A 26,658-nucleotide genomic window follows, 5' to 3' on the forward strand; every position below is an offset into this window, starting at 1 on the left:
GATGTAACTTACTCTTTGCATAACCTACAGCTCAGATCTTAGCAGAAGTGTTATGAGAATTCAGAGAAAAAATAAATGTCTGCATTGGTACTAAAACAAACTTTTTGCTGGCATAATTGATTTTTGGTGTTAACATTACTTTTCCCAAAGGTAACTGAGTAATTTTTTCACGAAAGAAAACTATTTTAAAACTCCTTTAGAATGTGCATTTTGGTTAAATCCAGAGATCTACAAAAGAATCCTCAACCACATGTATTTTAAATATAATTATATACAATTAGAGGCATTATAAAGCCAGTGTTAATTATCAAACTTCAATTTCATCTTATTCAAGTATTATAACATTACTAAGTGCCTTAGCTTTTATAAGACATATTATATAACCTTAAAATTCTTAGTTCGTTGAAGAAATAAAGACAATTATTTGATGTGCATAGAGTTTATTTGGTGTGTCTATCAATTTCTACAATACAGTTGACTAGAAACTGTTCCCGCAGTGTGTGTCTGTACCCCATGTCTAAAATGATGTATTCAGTATGGGATTTTGCAAGGCTAGAAAAGGAGAGAAAGTCAAAATTTCACAGTATTGGTGAAAACTTTTATCATGAAATAAATTTAATTCTTTAGTATTTCATCCATTTTCTATCAGAAAAACAGCAAAATTACATTGTTAGGTATATTATTTACAGTGAAAACTTGGAAGACTCAACAAAGCATCAGTAAGTTTATCAACAGAGCTAAGAACCCTCCCACCCCCCTTTCCAGGGTCCCTTCCTTTGAAATGAAACTTGTATAAATCAAACTTTGTATCCTTAAGCACCAGCTTGACAATTTAAAGTTTTCTTTCAATTTTATAAAATATTCCTGCTTTGAAAGGCAAAGTGAATGTAAAAATGTGAATGTAATTAAACAAATCACTGGCCCGGATACTCTTTATTGCAACAATTGCAATGTTTTACAACTGTATTCACTTCTTTGAATGAATTTGCTTATAGGCTTGAAACAGTATTTGCCTTTTGTTTTCAAAAATTCCCTCAAAAAATTAATCATTTTTGAAACTGTACACCTGTATTTTTCATTCATGGTGTTTAAATATGCAGCTTGGTCCTTGGAGATTATGTTACATAAAGTCCAGCTTCTTGGATAGTTTGTTATACCAAACAATAAAAAACCTTAAACTACCACAAAATATTAGTGATGTTAACAGTCATGTATGTAGAACTTATCAGTCTACCCAGATTATCCTATTAATAGGTGCTTAAACTACTAATGTACAATCAGGTTATGAAACTCAACCATTAAATTTCCATTCATTATGCAATGAAAGCTCTAAAGACCCTCAGAGTTCCTGTACTTCAGAAACACTAACACTATTAAGGCATTACTTAATGAACAGACCCTATGGAAAGTAACTAATATGCCTGTTGGAGAGCTAGTCATATTTTAAGGCAGTCAGAAGATTCATTTTTTTCACTTTAAGGCTCTTACATACTTAAATGTTATTCTATGCAGGCATTATTCTGTGTAATTTAAATAGTAAGTGGTCATTTATGGAAATCAAAGCCTTTATATAAAGCAAATGGACAGTTTCGAACTAGATTGTAACACCCTTCCCCCAACCAGTTTTTTTTAAAAAGAGGATTTCAATCCCTTTGGAGAATTTCTTCATTATCAGAAGCTGGCAATAAAGTTAGAAAATGTAACTCAAATGCATTACAAAAGCTTTGTTTAGTCATACCAAGACACATTACGTATAGTCCATATTTAAAATAATAGAGCAACAGAAACATTTTTGATTACTATTCATTGTATAATATTTTAAGCTTAATTTGGCTGTATATAGATTCTAAAGTTTACATTGCAAATAAAGCCTAATAAGTATTTTAAACCTAAGTTTCAATATTCACCAATTTTATGTGGTAATAATATATAAAATAGCAAGGTTTTACCTCATTTACAACCTCAACCATCCAAGTGTTCATTAAGTGAAACCAGCAGAAATGTAGTTAACTTACCATTTGTTTTGTTCAGTTTTCTTACTGAACTTCTAAAAGTACAGAAATCTAAATATATTTTAAAATTAAGTATCAATTGTGTTCATAAAGTTAATATGATACATGGTGGTGCTAAATTAAATAGAAGCAAAGGGAAAAATCTCTTTAGGCTCAGAAACAGCTTTTGTGTATTTCCATTGTATTTACAAAATTCATAATCATTGAAAATAAATGCCTTAATTGTAGTAATAGGATGTTGCAATGTAACTCCTTCAGTTTATTTTTCTACCAATTTCCAATATAATTTGACACTTTCAGGGTTTAGGAAAACATGTCACATTATAATTTTATTCAAACAGTATGCTTAACTACATTAAATTTCTACATGAAAAAATATTACCATAGAATTTTAAATTAACTTCCTAATTTTTCAAAAGCAAATAAACTTACCAATTAAAGAAATGTTAAATGTGAATACAAATTATTTACAAGATCTTTTATGCTACAAAAGATGTATATATAAGCTCAGTGAAGTACTTAGATGAAAGATTTGAAAGTGATCATTATATGGAAATGAGTATGGAGATGTGCTCAGAGTATTCAGTTAATTATTTTTCTAAGAGCAAATTAGATCTATAATTGCAAACAATGGCTGAATAATCTTACCCAAAGGCCACAAAATTTCTGCAAACATCTAACATGAAGGATATACAATGTAACTTGATTTGGGGAGAAAACATACTAATCCAATTATTGTTCCTAGAGACCTGCCCATTAATTTGAAAAAATATGATCTTAAATCTATATTGAGCAAATGGAGATCTGCAAAAAGATTCATCCCAAACCTAACTATGTGTGATTTTTGTGTCATTCATTTTATTACCCAGGTAAGAGCAGGATGAGAAACAGAGGACACAAATGTGAGAATAAAGTAATTTTAAAAGAAAAAATGAGGTATAAAAGTAATTTTCCAACAAATAAGATTAGGGAGCAGATAATAGGAAAATACTAAATAAAATCTGTACAGTAAATACAACTAAATTCATAGTGTTATCTTTTTTTTTCTTTCTGATTCTTCCTTGTGTATGTTTACCATGAGCTCGTATGACATTTCTCTAGAGAGGATACTGCCTTAACCAGTCACCCCAAATCTGTGGTATACAAGAACAGAAATTCATTTTTGGTAACTTACTGTAAGGGCATCACTTTTTAAGACATTTTTCTTTGTGGGTATGAGATCTTTAGGTCAAATTACGGCACTTCCAGTAAGTGATCACAATGATTTCCCTTCAATTACGGTTTAGATGTACTTTTAAAAATGTTCTGCACTGAAATGTCAGATCCTCTGACTCATTCAGGAATTGTGCCTTAAATTTCCAGAACGATCTTATATTATTTCTGCAAAATCTCATAAAATGAGGGGAAAAGCCTGACGAAATTATATTCTATCATTTGTGGATTTACCTGTTAAAAGATTAATCAAATGCTTATTAATAGTTTCTTCACTTAGACTATAAGTTTGTTCTTCTAGGTCTATCCAGGCGGATCTGAGACTCAGAATATGTTCTTTTCTCTTGACCAGAGAATACTGACTTCTTAGTCAACACTCACCTTCACTATAAACGTTTTTCTTTCACATTTTCCCATTCAGAACAGGAAATTTGTTAAAATGACAAATTATTGAGCCTACTGAATATTTTTCTAAACATTTGTTCAAAATATGTTAACTCCTGTGAAGAATGCTTTTAATTAAAAAAATTTCTAATTTGTATTGCAGGCCCTCCTCCTAATTTAAACTTCTATATAGATGTTAAATAGTTGATTCTTCTAAGATCCAATCATCATCTAGGTTACATTTTAAAGATAACAAAATTGGTAAGTTAAATTGGTTGTCTACATTCACACAGTAAGTTAGATAAAGCAAGAGGTTCTAAAGAGGTAACACTAAATTCCACTCACTGGCATCTTCCTCACTAATGTTCCCATAAAACTAAACTAAATAATATATAATAGTGTTAATGGAATTTTCAGGAGGTTTCAACTAATAAGGAACGGTAGGATTTTAAGATTAGTTTTAGTTTCACTAATTACAACTATATCCTGAAAATATTTACATATTCTCTAGGAAATAAAGTTTAGTTGTTTTTCTTAGGATTGATTTATTTTAAAAGCAACATTTCCATAAATGTTAATGTAGCAATAATCCTAAAAGTAATTCAGAAAATAAAACTTCTTTATCACTTGAGTACATTTTACTCATAATGAGGTAAAGTTTTAAATTTTTTTCTATAGGACTATGTTATATATAGCAACACAAGTTATTAAGACATTAATTGTGCTTGAGAGTTACTATGAACTATAAAAGTATACATGTTCACAATTTGTGTTTCTACTACTAAACCAATCATGTATATACATTATTTCCTAATACCTAAAAAGATAAAAGTCTTGAATAATTTTATGTCACCCATTTTGTAGGGAGATGAATTCTGGAATGGGAATGAAGAGCCCAGATTGCTAGATTTAGTGCTCCAAAGCCATACTCTCTTAGACCTTGGATCCCTAGGCTACAGATAAAAATTAACTTTTAAAAATTTCTAAGGTTTCTTCCAGCTCTAAAACTTCATGATTTGAAAATAAAGTTACCTTCTATAATGGCCTCCTTTATATATTTTTTCTTCCCTAAATCTTACCCTAATCCAGTTAATTGTATGTATCTAAATATTTCAAAAAGGTGACATCTAATCTTCTCTGATGGACTGAGTATTACTATTAGCTTGTGAACACCTAAAAGCACTATATGACCAGTACATGACTGAAGGAAATAAACTTTTATGCTTTATTCCAGTTAACATTTCTATTAGGAATAAAGTTAGATCATGTTGTCATTTTTAATTTAAGATCTTGGGTTTACTTTGAAACTCCAAATACTATTATATAATAGGCTCTTTAAACTTTAAATTCAATCTGAACATATATTTTAATGTATCAAATGTAGCTAACACCTTACATCCAATGCTTGGCAGGGTGACACCAGAAGCAAAGTATAGAGGTGGTGGTGGGGTGTGTGCACTACTTTGCTGACCAAAAAAAATCTCAGATAAATCATACTTGCAAACTGCTACCAGCAGAATGGCTACGTAATAGAGCCAGCATTAGTATGTCAAGTAAGTTTGAAAGGGACCATTTTCTTGTCACTTCCAGAGCCCAAATTTCTTATAAAAGAGAAGATCTCTTCACAAATTCTAACACTACTAAAGTTTCCCCTTGGTGCTCGAAACAAAACCTGTAATTCCTAAGTACACAAAAGGCCATAATTTACATTTACTAGTCTGACTTTCCCATGACAGTGAGAAGAGCATTATAAATCCTCAATAAATCATTATTATGAAAAGTATATAAATATTGAAGTTTTATGTTCTCTTAAACAACCATGATATAATTATGAGCAGAGATATTGGCATTTCAATAGGTTAAACCACCCCAGAAAGAAGGGACATTTGCTTAAGAAAATAATGCACTTTAGTGTAGTGAAAAGGTTTATACACAAATTAAAACAGAAAAAAATTTTCTTACAGACTAGTGATAATGTTACTCAAAAGTTGACTTTCAAACCTGAAAGACCTAGCTTGCTTTATTATTTTTTTTACACTATCAAAAAAGAATGTTTTGTCACAAATGAATGGACAAAAAGATATGTCACTGACATGTTTACAATTAGGAAATATCTAAAACCCATTTACAATTGGCTAAAAAAATAAAGGTAATTAGAATATTTATTTTAAAGGAAAAAGCTAATCTGGTTATAGTTGAGTCTAATGGTCATACTTTCAGATTTATGAGTGGGGGAGTTAAATGGTTAAAACATTGTATGTCCTTTTCATTTAAGAGTGTGAGAAAAAAGTGTAATTACATGTGGATATGTTATATTTTAGCAAAAATTGTGAAGTCATTCCCCACTCACAGCAATAAAATGCACCAAAACAAACAAAACGTAAACCAGATAGACCCTCACCTGACACAAACTTTATAGTCTCTTCTCAGGGGTCTCCACCATGTTTCTTGTTAATGTTAACAATCCTACAAGTGTAAAAATATCAGATTCAAAGTATCTTTTTCATTGAGTATGAAAGCTGCTATTTATGTGATCTTAGAAAACTCCAAGGAATCTGTAAAACTCATTCATAATTTAATCAAATGTCTTTTTTTTTAAAACCCCTTGGTATAAAAATTTACAGATGAATTTCATATTCCATCACAGTTACATGGTCCAGTGCATTTCAGAGTATTTGGACATTACCAAAGCTGTCCTTTTCCAATGCAAACATTTAAGAAAATTTTAAGCACTTCTCAAACAAGTGACATGATGTGGAACTACTTACACTTTTGGCTCTTACTTCTTTTAAGTATAAATGTAATTATTAACCACAGCAAAACTGTTTGACTATTTTATGGTATCTATCAATAAGAAGTTCTCTGTTAGACAGAAGGAGCTACAGTGTATGCTGAAGCTATTTCCCAAGAGCTAGTTTAGTAGACAGAACTTTGGGCTCATCTTATTTTTCCTTCCTTTTTGTTTTTGTTTTTTGGTAACATACGCACATCCTATACTATCATCTTATCATCACTGGATTAAGTAAGATCAGCTGGGAAGTAGCTACATATTTTTAGCGAGATCACTGATGGCAATGGACCTCTTAGATCATGCTGGTGCTTATGGTTAAATCACATCTAATGTGAAATTTCGAATTACATCCAGAGCTCCGGTATCAAAGCCACACATATCCAACATGCCTCTATCATCTGGGTCTGCAATGGTAAAACCATTTGATGTCATTCCACAAACAATCAATTTAGCTGGAATGTCCATTTTCTGTAGGAAGATCAAAATACATATTAAAAAATTGTATGCAAGCAAAAGCAAATAACCTCCAAAGTTAAAACACTTCAAATATTATCTAGCTTTTCATTACAAAGTCAATCTTTTTTTTTTCTCCATAAAATCTGTTCATCTTTCAGTCAGACTCTGTGATTTCAGAAAAACAAAAAATAAAATTGTGTGAACAATCTGCCTGAAATTCCTGCTTCTGTTCTGTGGGCCAGAGTACATTCCTGAGCAGCCTAGAGACTTTCTACTTATGAAACCTGTCAGGATTACTTGGGGGCATCAGATATTTTTACCAACATATCAAACAGTGGGGCCAGTGTGTGTGGGTATATGTAAAGAGGTATTTCCTGATGATTAACAATGTTAGATCTATGATTTTATTATATATATAACATACACATGTCACATGTAAGACCCTGTTCTCTATAGCTATAACTTAAGGTTAAAATAATTGATTTCTGGAAAAAACCCAACAATCACTGAGTATGCACTATGTCAGAAACTATAATTAGCTCTTTAAATAATTTATCTAATTGTTATAACAACTCTGAAAGGTAAGTAGTACTACTTTTTTTTAAAAGTTTATTTATTTTGTGGGGGGAGGGGTAGAGACAGATGGAGAGAGAGAATCCCAAGAAGGCTTCACGCTGTCAGCACTGAGCCTGACGCAGAGCTCGAACCCACAACTATGAGATCATGACCTGAGCCGTAGTCAAGAGACAGATGCTTAACCGACTGGGCCACCCAGGCACTCTGGTGAGTAGTACTATTAACTACTAAGACCTATACTATAGTAGTAATATACTACTATGACATACATCAGTTAAATAATTTGCTTAGATCCACAATGGGTAAAAGAGACTCAAAACCCAGGCTGCCTTGACTCCAAATTCTCTTCTCTCACTTGTTCTCATACTTATTCATCAGAATCCCTAGGAGAGTTTTGTTAAAACACAGTCTGACTCTCCAGTTTCTGATTCAGCAGGTCTCCTATAGGGTCCAGGAATTTGCATTTCTAACAAGATCCCGGGCCAAGCTGCTGGTAGGAAAAACACCTTTTGAGAACCAGAGCTCTTCAGCAATTTGTTTCTTTTTCCAGTCACATTAGCCATAATTCAAGTGCTCAACAGCCACATGTGACTAGTAGCTACCACAATGGATACTGGAGATAACATTTCCATGATTTCAGAGAGCTCAGTTGGAGAGCACTGATTAGAACAAAGAAGTAGCCATAAAACTTAAAACAGAGATTATAGCTTTGCTTTAATTTTATGTCGTCCTTTAACAAAACTCACAATTGATACTTTATTTTGATTGTTACCAAAAGCAGTTTAAAGAGGATGTTTTTAGTAATGTATAGAATTGGAACTAGTTGAAATAAATCATGTATGTATAGCCAATACTTTTTATTTCAAGTGCTGCTGCATTCAGAACTGGCGTGTATTCCTGTACAAAGCTATAGACTTATCTTCGATATCAGTTTTTGGAAAAACGGTGAATATTTGAGAACTGTGTCTTATTTTGGGATGAAAGAATACTTAAAATGTTACCTTTCGATACTCCCTCAGAGCAACAGCAGGATGGACACTTCCAGCAAAGGTCTCATTATCAGTGAAGACAATGAAGACATCAGCAGCTGTGTTTGTCATTTGAGCCCAGATCATCGGAAGAGAGCAATCAGTTCCACCTGCTGGGATCTAATGCAAAACAAAAACATGGATTAGAATAAAAGTGCCCTAGTTTCCATACTGAGATGTCTGAAATAATTAAATATTTAAAAATACTATTTTTTACATTATCACTTTACTTAGAGCCACTACACAGACCTTCTCAAAGTGTGTATTTTTATTTTGTGCTCATGAGAAATTGAGATGAAACAATTTGTTCTCATGAATTTACTAGTATCAGTCACGACATCAATATAAGATTATTATATAACACATGTTAAGTAAACTTAATCAAACTGTTCTTTACCTGATTCATAGCCATTAAAACCTGTTGTAATGTCATATCTGTAGTCACTGGACAAGGTACCATTTCATCTGAAAAAGCAACTACATAAGAATCTTTTTCTGTTCGTGTGACAACCTGAAAAATTCAAAGGTGGTAAGTTTTAGCAGATTAGGGTAAAACAAATACAGTATCTTGAATTTCTTAAAATTCATCTTTGAAAGCTTTATAAATATACCTATATTACCATATGCATACAGTATACTCAAAACTTTATTTTTAATTATATTTAGATATGAAGTATTTAACTGAAATAAAAATGTGCCAAATAAAATGAAATGACAGAAACAAATGAAAATATAATCCTTGATCATTATCTGCCTTCATAGTTTTGTCCCACATTAAACATTTTTTAGGGTGGCAAAAATCCTGAAATGGCCTTAGGGGTTCTCACCATACACATTGCTGCTGCAACTGTGCTAGCGTTGAGCACACTGCCCAAAACTCTTTGGTTCATCGATGCACTGACGTCAACAGCCAGCAAGAAACGCTTTCCAGTAGGCTCTACTGTCTAAAGAAAACCAAAACAAATAATCATGAAAAACAACCAAAGAAATTAAAATTAAATTTCTAAAACTCGCATTTATTTATCTTTCACTCAGACTTCTAAGATAACAGGTCTTATTTTTGATGTACCAATTGACAAGTATTTGAAAATGTCTGGCCTTTTTTTTTTTCTTTATTTATTTTTGAGAGAGCAAGCGGGAGACAGAATCCAGAGCAGGCTGCAGGTTCTGAGCTGTCAGCACAGAGCCTATTGTGGGGCTCGAACTCACAAACTGTGAGATCATGACCTGAGCTGAGATCAAGAGTCAGATGCTTAACCGACTGAGCCACCCAGATGCCCCTAGTTGCTACTATTTTGCTGAATGGCCAGAATATTTTAAAACCAAAAATTTTAACTTATGGCTTTAATGTAGGATTTTCAGTCCTAAAAAAAAAATCACTTCCCATAAAGACAGAAGAGATGCCCTACTGATTAACAGAATGACAGAGGACCAAGTCAAAGGACTCAACAGGAATAAAAAAATTTAAATTTGGTATTTCAAAACTTATCAAAATGATAAGATAATTGGGTATCATCCAAAGGTGAGGAGAAATCCTTAAGCTTACAATGCTAACTATATATCCACATTTACATGAACTATGGAAAAACACATGAATATATAAAAAATGGTTACACTATAAGTATCATCTTTAAAATGTGTTTTTATAAAATATATGAAGTCCGAATTGGGTCATTTGTTATGAAATGAAAAGTCAAACCATTACCTTAAATGTTTTATAAAAAGCAGTATCCAGAGCTTTCAAAATTTCTTCATCAGGGAGCCACTTCAGTTTTCCTCTGAGCCCATGACCTGTTTTATAAGTTTCTGATGCAATTAAAACATGAAATGGATGTATGCGAGCCTAGAAACAAGACAGAGACAAAAAGAAAATCAAAAATCAAATGAAAAATACTCATTATGTCTTTAGGTTTTGTTATTGTAGCTAATAAATAAGTTTCATAAAGAAAAAATGAGGACATATTAATCTTAGATTTCAAAGTCAAAATGAAATTTGGTATGATAAGTCTGAGAACACCTAAAACTCTACTGACTACAGTTCTAAAACTTAGGTGCTGACTTTTTCAATTAGTAGTAGCTAACAAAGGCAATACTTACCTTTTTTAACAGCTTTTCATTACACAGTTTTTCACATACTAAAGATACTTCTGAATTTCCTGGTTCAAGCACTGAATTAGCAGTCATCTTTCCTAGATTCCTTAGTAATGCAGTAAGAGGCATTTCTTGTAACAAAGCCTTCCATACCTATTGCAGTAACATAGATTGAAATGTAAGGAATTGAGAGGAAATGAATCAATATGTAAACTGTATAATATTAAGAATATATTCTTTAAGGTTTTCTTATGGGGTTCAAAGTATTTCTAAAATAAAAATTTGTGTGCATTGGTCAAAGACTTATCAAATTAACTTGCTCTTCACTAGAGTAAGAAAGTGAAGTCTATTTTACGAAGGAATCACATAGAAGAATTTTATTTATTTTTAATTAACAAGGCAAATTAACCAGCCTTTCTGAAGCAGAAATAACACTTAACTGAATGCAAACTCCATCTGGACATTGTATTAAGTGTTTTAAATAAATATTAACCTCAAGATATATTTTAGATTTTTGTTAAAGAGAACTGAATGTATAGTTATCCATATAAATCACATATCATAAATTACTTTTATACATAACATAAATTTTAATACCTGATACATATCAAATTACTCATGCTTAATCACATGCATACTATAAGCCACTTACCTCTTTAGACTTTAAATGATTTGTTAGAAGATGTTCCCTAACTAATCTATGCTCTTCTATTAGATGAATGACTTCCAGTTCATCTTTTGTGCGTTTCACTTTCTCTACAGCCTCCAGATACTTTAATAATTTTTCAGTCTCCACAGAAAGTGCTTTTTCTTTATACAATTCATGGACTTCTTTCCAGCCCTTTGTAATATATTTGGTTACAATAGCAAGTCCTTTAAGAAAATAAAGAAGTCAAACAGCATGAGAATATGGTATGGGATATACATAACTAGACACAGAGGAGCTTAACCTTTTAAGCTGTGAGGCTGCTTTCTGTGATATAACAAACACATTCAAGCCAATGGAGTCAAGGGATTTTGCTTATTCCATCATAATTGTTTTAAAAGAAGCTCTGGAGAAAAGTCTCTTATACCATTAGTCATTTTACGATAAACCTTTTTTTTTCTTTTTGAGACACCAGCATTAGAAACTTGGGTAGACAATACCTATCTCAGGTCACAATCTTAGAAAATTCACAAAAGTACAGATCTGTCTCAGTTAATCTCCTTTCACTTGTCCCTTTCTGCTGCTAAATAAATAAGCATTTATAAATAGCAGAGGTAAGTGGAAGTGGACAGTTAGGTAGGTAATTTATAATTTTTTAAAGATAAAGTATTACAGTCCAAATTAAAAAAAGGAAAACAATGTGTTCATTTCTTCTATAAATTCTTAAAAAAATTTTTTTTTAATGTTTATTTTTGAGAGAGAGAGACAGCGTGAGTTGTGGAGAGGCAGAGAGAGAGGGAGACACAGAATTGGAAGCAGGCTCCAGGCTCTGAGCTGTCAGCACAGAGCCCGATGCAGGGCTCGAACCCACGAGCTGTGAGATCGTGACCTGAGCCGATGCTTAACTGACTGAGCCACCCAGGTGCCCCATCTTCTATAATTTCTTTTTTTTTCAAATTTTATTTTGTTTCCATTTTCTGATTTTTATAATTTTGTTTTTTAACGTTTATTTATTTTTGAGACAGAGAAAGACAGAGCATGAACGGGGGAGGGGCAGAGAGAGAGGGAGACACAGAATCGGAAGCAGGCTCCAGGATCTGAGCCATCAGCCCAGAGCCCGACGCGGGGCTCGAACTCATGGACCGCGAGATCGTGACCTGAGCTGAAGTCGGACGCTTAACCGACTGAGCCACCCAGGCGCCCCTATAATTTCTTTTAATAGTGAAAGAGTTCTTGATTGCGGGGCTGAGGAAATTTGGGTTCTAGCCTACATTCTGCCAATAGATGGCTGTGTGATCATTCCAGGCCTTAGGTTTTACTTCTGTAAAATGCGGAAGGGGAGATTTGAGTTATCACACTCAAAAAGGTCTACGGGGTAAATGTTGGTAAAATAAACAAATGGAACAGGTTATATAATAAAGAGTGGTTAAGACTATGGGACTAGAGGGGTGTCTGGGTGACTCAGTCAGTTAAGCGTCCAACTGCTGGTTTCCACTCAGGTCATGATCTCATGATTTGTGAGTTTGAGTCCCACATGGACTGATAGCACGGAGCCTGCTTGGGATTCTCTCTCTCCCTCTCTCTCTACCCCTCCCCTGCTCACGCATGCTCTCGCTCTCTTTCTCAAAATTAATACATAAACTTAAAAAAAGAAAAAAGACTGTGGGACTAGTGAGTATGCCCTACAAATGTTTTAGTGAAGTTTTGGCTTAGTGCTGCCAAAAAGGGTATTTTCAAAAGTATCCAGGATAGGTATTTTTATGTATCTTCTGATTTTTCAAAAGTGATATTAGCAAAGAATTCATTTTTTTTCTAAAATATTGTGCAGGCCAAGTAAAATCCATCTCTAAGGCAGATTGAGCTTATGTGTTGTCCCTAGTCTCTAATTTAAATAATTTGATCAAAAGTCAACATTAGTATGTAGAAACTTGTAAAGTACTGTGACTTGTTACCTTCCAGATTTTAGTACAAAATCTTATATTGCCTTAAATTACTAAATGTTTCATATGTAAGCATGTCTTCTATTTTGTCTTTCCAACTAAAACGTTCTTAAAGGCAGTCTTCTTATTTTTATCATACCCAAATTCTATGGTGGCCACACAGTTAAGTACACAATAAATACCTGATTAATTAAATCATATTTTGACTTGTTTCATCTGTTTTAAATACACATTTCGGTCAAAATATTAAAATTTTACTTATTTGGGGCGCGCCTGGGTGGCTCAGTTGGTTAAGTGTCCGACTCTTGGTTTTGGGTCGGGTCACGATCTTGTATTTCCGGAGTTCAAGCCCATCCATGTCAGGCTCTGTGCTGATAGTGTGGAGCTGGCTTGGGATTCTCTCTCACCCTCTCTCTTTGCCCCTCCCCTGCTCACTCTCTCTCAAAATGAATAAACTAAAACTTTTTTTTTTTTAAATAAAATATTACTTACTTGGTGGCTTAGAGTTTGATTCTAAATTCTTTTCACTCTGAGAAGCCTAGGGATCTCTTATGCCTGAACATACTGTTATGACCGCCAGATTTTAAGTATGAGTTCTGCCCTCAAAAAATTTAGAATTAAAGAATACTGTCTGTGGGAACAAGTTTAGGAAACATTTACTAATTCTTCATTTTATCGACCAAGAATTCAAAACCCAGTATAACCATTTGCACAAATTCAGAAACCAACTTTTCCAATTAGAACTAGCACTTAGGTCCACACCACCATCTGGTGTCTCAACAGACAAATAAAGCTGGATCCCTACATTCTTCTCATACTGAATCAAAAATTTAAAAGTAAAAAATTAAAGCATGAATATTTTAAGGAAAAAAACACAGGTAAATATTTTTATGACTTTATGTTGGAAAAGGCTGCTCTAAATCTAACACAAAACAAAAATCTATGAATAAAAACACGTAAGTTTCATTACATTAAAATTCCAAACTTTAGTGTGCCAGAAACTCCAATCAAAAAAATTGACAAAGAAAAAAAGGGGGAAAAGTGCATGATAACATGTTATTAATTCCTAAGTGTCCCAAGTTCTTAGAACAGTGCCCATCCATAGTAGGTGCCCAATAAACATTTGTTGAATGAATAGTGACTATCAATATTAAGAACAGCAACTCAATGGATAAAAGGGCAAAGATACAATATGCTCCGCAACAAATTACAAATCAGCAGCAGCACATGGAAAGATAAACTTTTGCCCACAAACACAAATTCAAGTAAGGTATAATTTTTCACCTATCCTATTGGCAAAGATTAAAAACCACTGGTAATAGTCACTGTTCAAATGTCAGGAAACTGGCCACTTCTATATACTCTTTGTGGGTTTAGTCTTTATAAAAATATTTACATTATACACATTTTTTCTCTATTTTTGTAATAGTATGAAAACCCAGAAGCTACTTAACTGTCTTCAATGAGACTAAATAAATTATAGTGTATTCATTCAATGGTATATTTGCAACTATTTCTACTGACTTGAAGAAATACCAATCTGCTTTTAACTGAAACAAGGTCTAGGGGCACCTGGGTGGCTCAGTCAGTTAAGTGTCTGACTCTTGATTTCGGCTTAGGTCATGATCTCACAGTTTGCGGGTTCAAGGCCCACACTGGGCTCTGTGCAAACAGTGCAGAGCCTGCTTGGGATTGTCTCCCTCTCTCTATGGCCCTCCCCTCCACCTCAAAATAAATAAACATTAAAAACAAAACAAACAAAAAAACCCAAAGAAGGTCTATAAAAAAATTTTAAATAAAACAATGTATTTTAGGAAAAATCTGGAGTAATATACAATGTATATAGTAATTTCTTTTGAGAGGCAGGATTCTACTTTCTGTATTATATTTTTATGTATTATCCAGCTATTTAAAACAAGCATGTAATTTCTAATAAAAAAACCAAAACATCCAGGTGTTTGTATATGTAAATATTCGCAACAATTTACTGCTTAAATTTCATTTTAAAAAGTCCACTCATGGGGCGCCTGGGTGGCGCAGTCGCTTAAGCGTCCGACTTCAGCCAGGTCATGATCTCGCGGTCCGTGAGTTCGAGCCCCGCGTTGGGCTCTGGGCTGATGGCTCAGAGCCTGGAGTCTGTTTCCGATTCTGTGTCTCCCTCTCTCTCTGTCCCTCCCCCGTTCATGCTCTGTCTCTCTCTGTCCCAAAAATAAATAAACGTTGAAAAAGTCCACTCATAATAAAAAATGATAAATTAGGAATTCATGAGGAGCTGTCTTTTCAAGTTTCATTTCTGGTATTAAAAAAAGCAAATTTTGGACATGTTGATTTTTGTGGATGTTTATACTTTACATTCTTCTTGACCAAAAGTTTTTATTTCCCTTCTAAGAAGGACTAAGTAATTAGTGTACATCCAACTAACTTCTCAAAAGTCTCTTCCCATAGACACAGAAAACTGCCCCAAGTTACCATGTCCCCTGGCTGACTGCTCGGAGACAATTAACATCCTGAATTGTTAAGTTCAGCACTATTTCAGGCAGCCTTTAGGTTCCATGGAACATATGTCCTAGGAAGACAGGGAGGGAAAGAAAAATCTTAAGGGGCTGGAACAGTACAGCCTGGCTATCTGCCGTCTACTGGCTAGGAGCTGCTTTGCTTCCTACAGCTTTCATCACGTCCATGCTGCTGTCATAGTCCGTAATCACTTGGGTAAGCATTCTAGCTAGCACAGTGACACTGTGAGATCTCGAATATTAAATTAATCTGTAAATCTGTCATTTGATTCTTGATTACTAATGCCCGGATTGCCTGTGGTAGGTGTTTAATTCCAAGGTAGTAGTAAACATTTGAATTAGTCAACCAATGTGTTTTGAGAATGAAAGCCTGTTTCAAATAAAAATTTTTTTTTTTTTTTAATTTTTCTTTCAACGTTTTATTTATTTTTGGGGCAGAGACAGAGCATGAACAGGGGAGGGGCAGAGAGAGAGGGAGACACAGAAACTGAAACAGGCTCCAGGCTCTGAGCCGTCAGCCCAGAGCCTGACGCGGGGCTCGAACTCACGGACCACGAGATCGTGACCTGGCTGAAGTCGGACGCTTAACCGACTGCGCCACCCAGGCGCCCCTCAAATAAAATATTTCTATTTATCGGTATTTGCAACTTCCCCCAACCCAAAGGTTGTTATGCTTACCTTCATTGGAAGGTTTAAGATGTGACAATCTTAATAGATCTTTGTGAGACCAGCCATTTCTTTGTTTATACTTTGTAACTGCCAGAGCAAGGGCCATGCCCCCCTTTTCATTGTACCAGTCTGCTATAGCCTTCCGGAGGGCACGACCCCACATGCCACATTTCATGCTTTCCTTTAGATCTTTCTTAAACTGGATAAAAGTAAACAGATGTGTAGGAATGCGACAAACTTCAGGAACAGCTTTGAATGCCGCTTGTTTTGTGCTTATGTCGGAACACTGGGAACAAATGGCAAGTGCGAAGAGCATAGGCTCTTGCTTTGCCGTTCTGCCTTCTTGACTAAATGACTTTATTTCCTGTATCACTTCACATCCTCTGCCGTCTTCAATCAATCTAATTAAAGCTTCAGCATTTTCAAGGCCCAACTTTTGTTCTTTGATATAATAAGTCCCACCTTCAGAACCAAAACATAAGAACCGGTGTAGTCGATTCATATCAGTGACTTGCCATACATATCCATCTTCGGAATTGGTTATCTGCTTCTCATTCAGTGGTTGCATTTGGTTCACTGATTCCTCCATTCTTCTGTCTTTTAAGAAACCTATCAAAAAGCAAAATGTTATTATAGTTAGAAAGAAACAATAAAATTATAAGAAGGAATACATTTATTTTTATTTATTTTTGAAAACATTTATTAATGTATATTTTTTGAAATCTGTTACAAAGTCTTTTAACTTAAAAGCATTTTTTAGGCTCATTAAGTGGTAGTATGATAACCAGAAACAACAAAGAGGTTATATTTTGGAGGTATAAGTTTGTTGCGTCAGAGACTAAGCAGGCAATTTAGCATGCAGTCTGAAGGCCCAGAGAGAAAATAAAAAGGGGTAGGGAGAGCAGCTGTGGTAGCTGAGGCTAAGAACGGTCTTACTCCCTGAATAACTGCATACACAGTTTTGGTTGCATATCCAACATCTGTTCCTTCCCTCCCCTCTCTTCCTGGCAGTAATGTCCTTTAGGGGAGGCTAGACCTTTTTCCAGACCTATGGGATGAATCTTGATTTACTCTAAGCCAGTGGTTCTCAAACTCTGTGTGCATCCAAAGTAACTGAATTGCTACTTAACATCCAGAATTGTGTGTTCCACCCACCACCCCCAAAGTTTCTTTCTTAATTTAGTTTATGTCTGGGGTGAGGCCTACACATTTGTACTGATCACAAATTCTCACTCAGGTAATGCTCGCATTTCTTTTGCCATGTGACAAGTATAGGGGATGGGCATCTAACTGACCAGTGTGCAGTAAGTCTGCAGAGAATACTTCTGAGGTTTTCTTCACTCTTAAAAGTGGGCTTGGGCTCTTACTAAGAACGCTCCGTTTCTACCCTGAGACATTCATTTAAAGTGATGCTTGGAGTGTGGCAACTATCTTGAGCCACAGGGGAGCCAGTTTAGGAAGACACACTCATTTATAAGGATGGTAGAAGGAATCTGGGTCCATAGTATCATCGAGCAACCTGGAAATGCCTTACTTAGAAATTCTGTATCCTTGCATCTTTACTTAGAAATTTTGTATAGCTAAGCCGTTTGTAAGTTTTCTGTTACCTGTAGTTGAGAACATACTGATTAACATCCTATTAACTGTGCTCATTTGTAATTTATGTGATCAACTACCTGTACTTTCTTCCTCCTATTATCTCTAAAGCTACTAGCTGTATGGCAACAATATCGTTTTTTATCCTCCTAATGGAACAACCACAATGTCCACTACTTTATCAGTCCACTGCTACTCCAACTATAGTACAGCTGCATATCTAGATGCCCCAAGTCTCCTGTCTATACCACCATAGTGCACTAGGTTTCTCCCCATGACAAAACAACACGACCAGAAAATAAAGCTCAACCAGCATTTATTGCATATTAGATGTAAGACATGAAAGAGAGCCCTGTTCCACTAAAAGGTTTTTTTTAAGTGTTTAAGAAAAAGAGTGTGTGTGTGTGTGTGTGTGTGCACATGTGCATGTGGGGGAGGGACAGAGAAAGGGGGTGGAGGAGGGAGAGACAGAATCCCAAGCAGGTTCCATGCTCAGTGCGGAGCCTGAAGAAGGGCTCAATCTCACGACCCTGAGATCAGGACCTGAGCCAATATCAAGAGTCGGATACCACAGAGCCTGCTTGGGATTCTCTGTCTCCCTTTCTTTCTGCCTGCCCCCTCGCACCCCCCCACCCCACCCACTATCTCTCTCAAAATAATAAACATAAGAAAAAAAAAAAAAGAGTCAAACACCTAACTGACTAAGCCATCCAGGTGTCCCTAAAAAGATTTTTTAAAAATGTTTTTCCCTGCCCTCAAAAAAACCCCACATTCTAGTCAGTGAGGTAGAAATATACATACAATACAAAGCAAACTGTAATTAAGTGCTCTAATAGAAGTGTACTGAGAGTCAGCAGAGAATAAAATAATGTTGTCTCAATAATACAGGAAGACTTGTGCAGAATAGGCAAACTGAAAAACTGGTATATAAAGTTTGGGGGAATGTATTCCAGAAAGGGATTTCTGAAATCTTGCTGTCTTTAGATTTTAGAAAAAGAACTAAGTATATTGACACAGCTGTAACGTAACGTTAACTGATAAGGTAGTAGTAGCTTAAAGGGCAACACAAGATAAAAGAAATTCTGTATTTCTTGTACATCATCATAAAGATGATACAAGCTTAAGCACGTTTATATATTGTAGGGAAGGCTTAAGATGGAATCCTCGTGAATATTAACAATTAAGAGCTAGTGAGAAAAGGGCCCTTTAAAGGAGAAAGAGAAGGTGGGGTACACAGACTTAAAGTGAACCAGGGGCAGTGGTATCACGGACCACAGGGAAGAGAATTTCAAGGAGTCCATAGCTGTAATGTCAAATGCTCAGAGATGAAGTAAAGTCTGGAAAATGACTACTGGATTTAGCAAACAGGAGTGAATGAAGAAGGGCAATTGTTGTAGAATCCTGCAAGAAGGAGCCTGAACAAAGTGAGATTAGGAGGGGCGCAAGGGTCGCTCAGTAGGTTAAGCATCGGAGTCTTGCTTTTGGCTCAGGTCATGATCTCACAGCTGTGAGATCAAGCCCAGCAATGAGCCCAATGTTGGGCTCTGCGCTGGGTAGGGAGCCTGCTCAAGATTCTCTCTCTCTATCCCTCCCCCCACTCACACGCCCTCTCTAAAAATAAGTAAGTGAGATTAGGAGTAAGCAATGAGGGAGGCTTCACATGTGGACTACTCTTTTACAGAAGCATAAAGGGAAGGTAAGAGAGATGAGAAGACATTGAGGTGAAGTGGAATGATTCAATTTGGAGTGGAAGACAGTAAAGGATGTAACCAAGGGGATGAGATCACTAAAAGAAGTCAAACAGAGGAAGCTTTAGAGCTTATCCAGGTTGAGACTGGCCTACTGACAGCAAGAGAGACATCTCTTTCATTAAGGGTGTACACAGATTTGAGAAAAGAGAGGAATAAGGAGATTGAGGGAAGTCTGGCAGGTAAGGGAGCCATGAGGTTGGGTCTCAGAGAGGGGAACACATCATGATATGGGGATAAATGCATGGGAGAATGGAGAGCCTCACATTTTGAAGGTGACAGGGGGCAGGGGACAGTAATTTGAATTGTGTTGGAAATAATCAGTGTCATTATGAGGCCTAGGCCTCAGATGGTGTCACCGTGTAATGATCATATTATATTAGTCATTAGGGACTGATTTACTGAGTGCAGCATAGGCTGAAACTGCTGCTGCAGTAATGATGCTTCTGCTATTTATTCTTACCCCCTCTTTAACATGGCTGTTTAGCTGCCTTTTAATCCAAAAAACTTTTGAGAAGGATAAGAGGCTTCTCAAAGACTGACACCTTAACTGCTAATTCCAGTAGAAAATTTTCTATTATTTTGACCTTTGCACTGAATTTGATATTGCTAGCCCCATCTTTAGCTTTTACAAAAATACCCTTGGGTAGTACTTTCACCTGGCTATTGCTGCTTATTAGTTGAATAATATAGAAATGATATTCAATATCAAATTATGCTAATACAACAGCTTTCCTGAACCAAAGCCCAAGAAGTGTGATTTAAAGGTCCCAGTTCAAATCTCAAAGTTCTTTCCCTTATTATTTTTTTGTCAGCATGTCTGGCTGGTATCTTTAGTTCCACTAAGAGCAGGGACCGGGTCTTAGTTGTGTATCCCTTCTCTGAACCTGGGATATCACTCTTAAGTAATTAGTAATATATATTTAAGAATAACAGAGCAATATTAAAGTAATTTTCTGAACCATCTAAGAATTATGTATGATTGCCTTTTCTTTCCTCTAACATTTTTAAAAATAAGTCTCAACATGTGCAATTAAAAATATAATTCAAGCCTTTAAGATAAATTCTGTAATTAGAAAAAAGTACTATATGCAGTAAATGGATATACAATAAAAAATAATACATGAGAAGTTATGAAGAGGAAGTAATGAATACTAAGTAAAACTGTCTTTTGAGAATAGTATTTCTTTGAAAGTTTTTCTAATGCATTTAGTATCAGGTATAAGTATCTTGTTGAGCAAGCAGCAAAATGAACTTTTAAATCTAGGGAAGATGCCTAAGAAAAATCCCTAAATGTAATCCTTGTAATCTCTACCATAAGAAATGTAGTTACTTATTCATAGCTGTGTCAATGGAATCTTATCCTTGCATATATTAATGACAACCATGAAGACATACCCTTTCAACATTTTTACAGGAAAAAATGCCCAGCTTTTCACATGGTTCTATGACTATTCTTTTCAGGATGAAACATAAAACAGTAGGACAGATTGCATGAATGGCCCCTCTCTACTTGCTTGTGTAAATTTATCAGACTCAAAAATTTAAAGTTAAATATGAAAAGCAGAATGGCACTACTTCTAAGCTACTCTCCTGGTACCTGACTGCTGATATATAAATTAACTTCAAAATTGTCTAGGTGGTAAGACAGCGGTATAATAAAGAATATCTAGTTTTTTTCTTGGCAGAGCTTCAAAAATGCTAGGAATTTCCAGATTGATAAATCTTTTTGTTATGCTAATGTGGTGATTTATTCTGGGCTTCAGGATGGGGGCTCGTCACCAAAAAGACTAATCATTTGATTAGAGGGTTGGAATTTTGGGCCAGATCAAACTCCCAGGAGGGCTGTAGGGCCCAAAATTGGGCTCAACCACACAGTCAACCAATCATAACCAATCATGCCTAGTAATAAAATCCCATATACAAACTGTGAATATCAAAGTTCACTGGTGCTTCCTAACTGGTAAACAAACTGATGTGCTGGGAGTGTGACCAGCCAGGATTCCACACAGAGGGTATCCCTCTCCTGCCTCCAGAGTTTGGCTTATAGGTGTCTTCCATTTGGCTGGTCCTCAGGCATATCATTTAACTGTAATCATTAGGATAGCGTTTTTAGAGAGTTATGTGAGTCATTCTAGTGAATTATTGACCCTGAGGGGGTTGTGTGAAGTCCTGAATTTATAGTTGGTTGCGTAGACTAGAGACCCTACTTATAACAGGTGTCTCAAGAAAGAGTAGTCTTGTTGGGGATCTTGCCCTTTAACTTGTGGTGATGTAGGAAACAAAGGCAGAAGAATAAAAGATTAAATTTCCTTATAACTTACAGGCCATTGACAAGTCCTCAAGACAGGCAGATTGACATTCCTCTGGGAGCTCAGCTGCCTCGATGTTGACTTTGCTAAGGGCAAAAGGCAATCTTATTAGCCTGACCCCCCAGAATCGTATGTCTACTTAACATATAAAAACTCCTTTGGAAACTTCCTTTACCTCTACTACCTGCCCCCCCCCCCCCCCCAAGATATATCTTGGCAATCATACTCCAAGCTTATGGTCCCCTGATAGATATCTGAAGGGTCTCATTACTGAGTTTTTACTAAACAGTAATAAATGACCTTTTCCTAACAGCAGCTAGCCTCTCAAGGTCCTGGAAACCTTGTTTCCAAAATACCTTCGAGACTAGACCCCTCCTCCCCTGAAGATATATAATCAGTCACCCATCGCAACCCCAGTGCAGCTCTTTCTGCCCATGGGTCCAGTCCCCGCGTTTTAATAAAACCACCTTTTTGCACTGAAAACATCTCAATAATTCTTTCTTGGTTGTTGGCTCCGAACCCCAACACTTCAAACCGCATCAGTGGGATCTTAAGCTAACTCTGGAACTGAACTGAACTGAACTGCGGAACACTGAGTTTGTGTCAGAGAACTGGGTCAAAACAGACACCAAAGGCACAAGGACAGTAGGAAAAAAAAAGATAAACTGCACTTCACCAATATTTAAAATCTGTGTTTCCTCAAGAAAGTGAAAAGAGATCCCAGAGAATGGGAGAAAATACATGCAAATCATACCATAAGGAACTTGTATCTAGAATATATAAAAAACTCATAACTCAATAATAAGATAATAACCCAATTAAAAAACAGGCAAAGCATCTGAGCAGGCACTTCTTCAAAGATGTACAAATGGCCAATAAATATATAAAAAGATGCTGAATATCATTACTCATCAGGAAAATGCACAACAAAACTGAAATGAGATCCCACTTCACGTTCACTAGGATGGCTACAATCAAAATGACAATAATAAGAAGTGTGGTGAGGAGCTGGAGAAATTAAGACCCACATACATTGTAAAACGAAGGATCATATGGTAACTCTATATTTAACCTTTTGAAGAATTGCCAAAGTGGTGAGGGGTTTCTTTACGGGGTGATGAAGATGTTCTGAAATTAGACAATGGTGAACGCTCACACTGAGCTACAGAAACTAAAGTGACTCCACGAACTGTATTTTTGCTCCTTTTCCTGCTTCTACACTTGCTAGGACCTGCACCCCACCTTACACACGCTTTACACTTCTAGTACAAAAAATGTATTCCCTTTCTGTAAGGGTCAAGGAGCTAATGATTTCTTTGGAGTCTTCCAGCACAGATCGGAGTGAAAGAGCAAGGTTGCAGACACCGACTCCAGGCACACTGCCGCCAGATCCCTGGCTCCAGGGCACAAGTGACTCATGGAGGACACCTGAGCACTCCTCGTTCTGACCAGTTTCTGGATGCCTGAGAAGACATATGGACCAGACCACAATCCTTAATAAAAGCACCAGAGCCCAAACAAAACTGAGACTACTCTACTCTCCTTTCTGAGTCTCTCAGATACTCTGTATCTGTCCCCTCTCTGTATCTTCAATAAACTCTGCTCTCACTTGATGTCTATCCTTCCTAAGGCCAAGGATCCTCTTGGCTGGTCCTGCAGGACTCCTTCTGGGTCCATGGACCCAGTCTGCCTATGTCAACACAAGTCTGTGAATATACTAAAATTCACTGTATTGCATACTTAAAATAGTGAATTTCATGACACGTCAATTCTATCTCCAAAATCTGTCATTAAACGAAAACTAAAAATTGGCTATATTTGGGAAGTTATTTAAATAGACATTCAAATGATATTTAACTATCTATTTAACTATTTATCTATTTAACTATTTATCTAAATATTTATCTATTTAACTTTTATCTACCTATTTATTTATAGGTATTTCCTATATTTGTCTTTAGAAAGCAATTTGAGATACACACAGATATATACAGTATCTTAATTTCTCCTCTCCCCAACTCCAATCATCTCCCCCCTCGGAGCTTAAGCTCCACTGTCAGTGATTTAGAAGGCAGTTGGGCAGTGAGTGAGGTCAGAGCCTGGTCATCAATTAATCCACTCCTGAATAATCAAGTGTTGTAAATCCAGATTAACAATTAAAAAAAAAAAAGACAGTTAATTCTTTGGGTTGGCCTGTCCTATTCAGAGCTCTTAAAGCACACCATTCTAAAGACTCTAATATAGCTGAAGTTATTTTAAACTTCTGTAAATTAAAATTTGGGGAAGAATTAAACAGGTCACAGTATTTTTAAAGGCATAGACACAATTTGGAAGTTGGTTGTGGACATTTTATACATTGCCCACTTCTTTCTTTCTTAATATTGACTGCAAAATCAGTGAATGCCAGTAATTAATATACAAAATGTATATTGTATATTACAGTATACATATTGCCTTGGGTACTGTGGTATGTATGTAACAGCAGTTCTTTCTGCTTTGTATTCATTAGAACAACGTTTACTGTTATCTTTTAACAGTACTAACAATACAGTGTTTTTGAGGATTCCTGTTTTTCTTGAACGTACACATCTGAATATCTTTGCAAACTCTCTTGACCGTTTATTACTTGAAAATGTTTCATCCCATGAGGTCGAACAAGTTTTGCAGCTTAACCGTTTTTAAATGAGGTCAAAGCTGATGTACACCTATGAGAGAGTGCCAGACAACTTAAAAGAAACAATACTGCAAAAACTGGGGCCATAAAGTCAAACAACTATCATTCAGACTGCTGGTGTACCTGAGTTGATCATGTCATGTGGGATGCAACAAAAAGTGGTGAGGACCTGTTGCAAACATGACAGCATGCCATCCCGAAGGCGTGCATCTTCAGCCAAGTGGTCGCCATGTAGTATGCACTTTGTATTACCAAATCTTCTCATTTTCCTCAAAGACCCAGAAATCTGGATTTTTTATGCAAATTTAGGATTAAATGTGAAAGTAAGTGAAAAAAATTTAAACTCCCTTTCTGGTTACTTCTAGGCTGTATAAAGGGCTAATTTTTCAGTTAGGGGGGTCTTTCTACTACAGCCACCAAGTTCATAAATAAATGTTAGTTATGATGTATTTATTCAGCACAGAAAACACTTTCAAGTTCATGGCAATATCAGAGATTAAAAAATAACACACATTATCACAAACAGCTATGGACTCCAATGACACTCATTCTAGGGATGGTTCATTAAGGAAATACAGCTAGACTCCTGTGCGTCACAAACATTTTCCCTGTCTCCTAGGGACAAACTTCAAAAGTTTCAAATGAAAACAAACAAACAAACAAACATTTTATACAAATTTTGATTTCTACTCCACAATATAGCCAAGCCTTTTTTTTTTTTTTAAAGTAATCTCTATGCCCAACTTGGGGGCTCTAATTTGCAACCAGGAGATCAAGAGTCTGATGCTCTACCGACTGAGCCACCCAGGCGCCCCATAACCATGCTTGCTTCAATATAAAAACTGTTCTGTTGTTTCCCTCAGTAATATTTGTCATGTTAATTTTATGGCTTCACCTAGTCCATAACACAGGGCTCGCTAACTCCGATGCATAGGACACCTGTTTGTGAAGCAAGGAATCAGTTTTGTCTACCAAAATATTTTTTTCTGGAAGCCAAAGGCCCTTCTTGGAACTCAGAGCTTTAAGGAGTGATGCATAAATACACATACTCTTAAAGATTTATAATCTTAACAGAGGTCTGCTGAACGAGGGCATTTTCACGGTTTAGCGAAAATAGGCATTTTTGGTTTAACTCCTTTAATCTTAGAAACATTACAAATGTTCGATTAATACATTACGCTTTTTTCAATCTAATTTTCTTTTAGGCATCGCATCCCCTTACACTTGTCTATCGTCCCCACGGATTACAGAACAGATCTCACTCTTCTCGTCATTCCATCGAGGATAAATTCGCCTTCTGTCTTTGCACCAAAATCCCTCTTCCAAACCCCAGAGCCGGGGCAACGCCTCCCGGCGCAGAAGCCGCGGGAGGAGGAGGAGGAAGAGGAGGAGTAAAGCGTACCCTCCGGACGCTGGCCTGTGGGAAGCTATGGAAGCACAAGCCGGAGCGGTCCGGGATTCGGGAAGGGCCCACCCTCGGGAGCGTCTCAGCCTGGCCAAGCGAGGTTGTGCCCACAGCGATGCTGGTTTCGTTACCCAGCAAGGGCAGGACGCGGAGGCAGGGCGGTGGAGAACGATGGTTTGGCGAAGTGTTTGCTCCGGCCTCGGTCGCAGGGATGCGGGATGAGGGACATGGAGGATGAGCTAAACCTTGCGCGTCCCCGGGGCCGCTCAGACCGCACAAAGGGCCCCAGTCGGCCTCCCGCAGTTTCCTCACCTGTGCTTGCCGGCCGACCCTCCGAACCCGCAGCGCCACTGGGAGAAGCCCTGCGAGGCGCGGGAAAACGACTAGAAGCTGCTGCAGCCCTTAGGGCGGTAACTGCTCCCAACTCCACCAACGCCGGGGCCTGCAGGTTCGGCTCCCGGGAACGAGCCCCGCCCCTCTACTTTTGCCCCGCCCTCGCTCCAGACTGGCGAGGATCCCGGATGTTACCTCCTCCGGCGTACTGAGTCCCCGCCCTTTCTTCTTAGGCCCCGGCCCCTTCCGAATCCGCTACGGGTCCTGCACGG

General features: G+C 36.5%; 1 protein-coding gene and 1 long non-coding RNA gene across 4 annotated transcripts; one reads left to right on the forward strand and one right to left on the reverse strand.

Moving 5' to 3' along the window:
- Nucleotides 1-423: 423 nt before the first annotated feature.
- On the reverse strand, nucleotides 424-26,505 carry RO60 (Ro60, Y RNA binding protein). 3 transcript variants are annotated; one of them, XM_047841623.1, is made up of 10 exons: nucleotides 26,366-26,505; nucleotides 21,987-22,060; nucleotides 16,328-16,927; nucleotides 11,203-11,423; nucleotides 10,557-10,703; nucleotides 10,165-10,302; nucleotides 9,287-9,403; nucleotides 8,857-8,970; nucleotides 8,433-8,579; nucleotides 424-6,867 (listed from the first exon to the last, which is right to left on the reverse strand). In XM_047841623.1, the coding sequence occupies exons 2-10, from the start codon at nucleotides 21,991-21,993 to the stop codon at nucleotides 6,715-6,717; spliced, it is 1,644 nt and encodes a 547-aa protein (XP_047697579.1). In that variant the 5' UTR covers nucleotides 21,994-22,060; nucleotides 26,366-26,505; the 3' UTR covers nucleotides 424-6,714. The 3 variants fall into 3 exon arrangements, with proteins under 3 accessions (XP_047697579.1, XP_047697581.1, XP_047697580.1); XM_047841625.1 differs by lacking the exon at nucleotides 26,366-26,505 and adding an exon at nucleotides 25,871-25,984; XM_047841624.1 differs by lacking the exon at nucleotides 21,987-22,060 and having other exon boundaries at nucleotides 26,366-26,495.
- On the forward strand, nucleotides 7,576-8,634 carry LOC125155869 (uncharacterized). Its single transcript, XR_007148390.1, has 2 exons — nucleotides 7,576-7,638; nucleotides 8,451-8,634. It is a non-coding gene; the product is annotated as an uncharacterized LOC125155869 (long non-coding RNA).
- Nucleotides 26,506-26,658: the final 153 nt, after the last annotated feature.

The sequence above is a fragment of the Prionailurus viverrinus genome, chromosome F1, assembly GCF_022837055.1.
Source record: "Prionailurus viverrinus isolate Anna chromosome F1, UM_Priviv_1.0, whole genome shotgun sequence".
Classification (NCBI taxonomy): domain Eukaryota; kingdom Metazoa; phylum Chordata; class Mammalia; order Carnivora; family Felidae; genus Prionailurus; species Prionailurus viverrinus.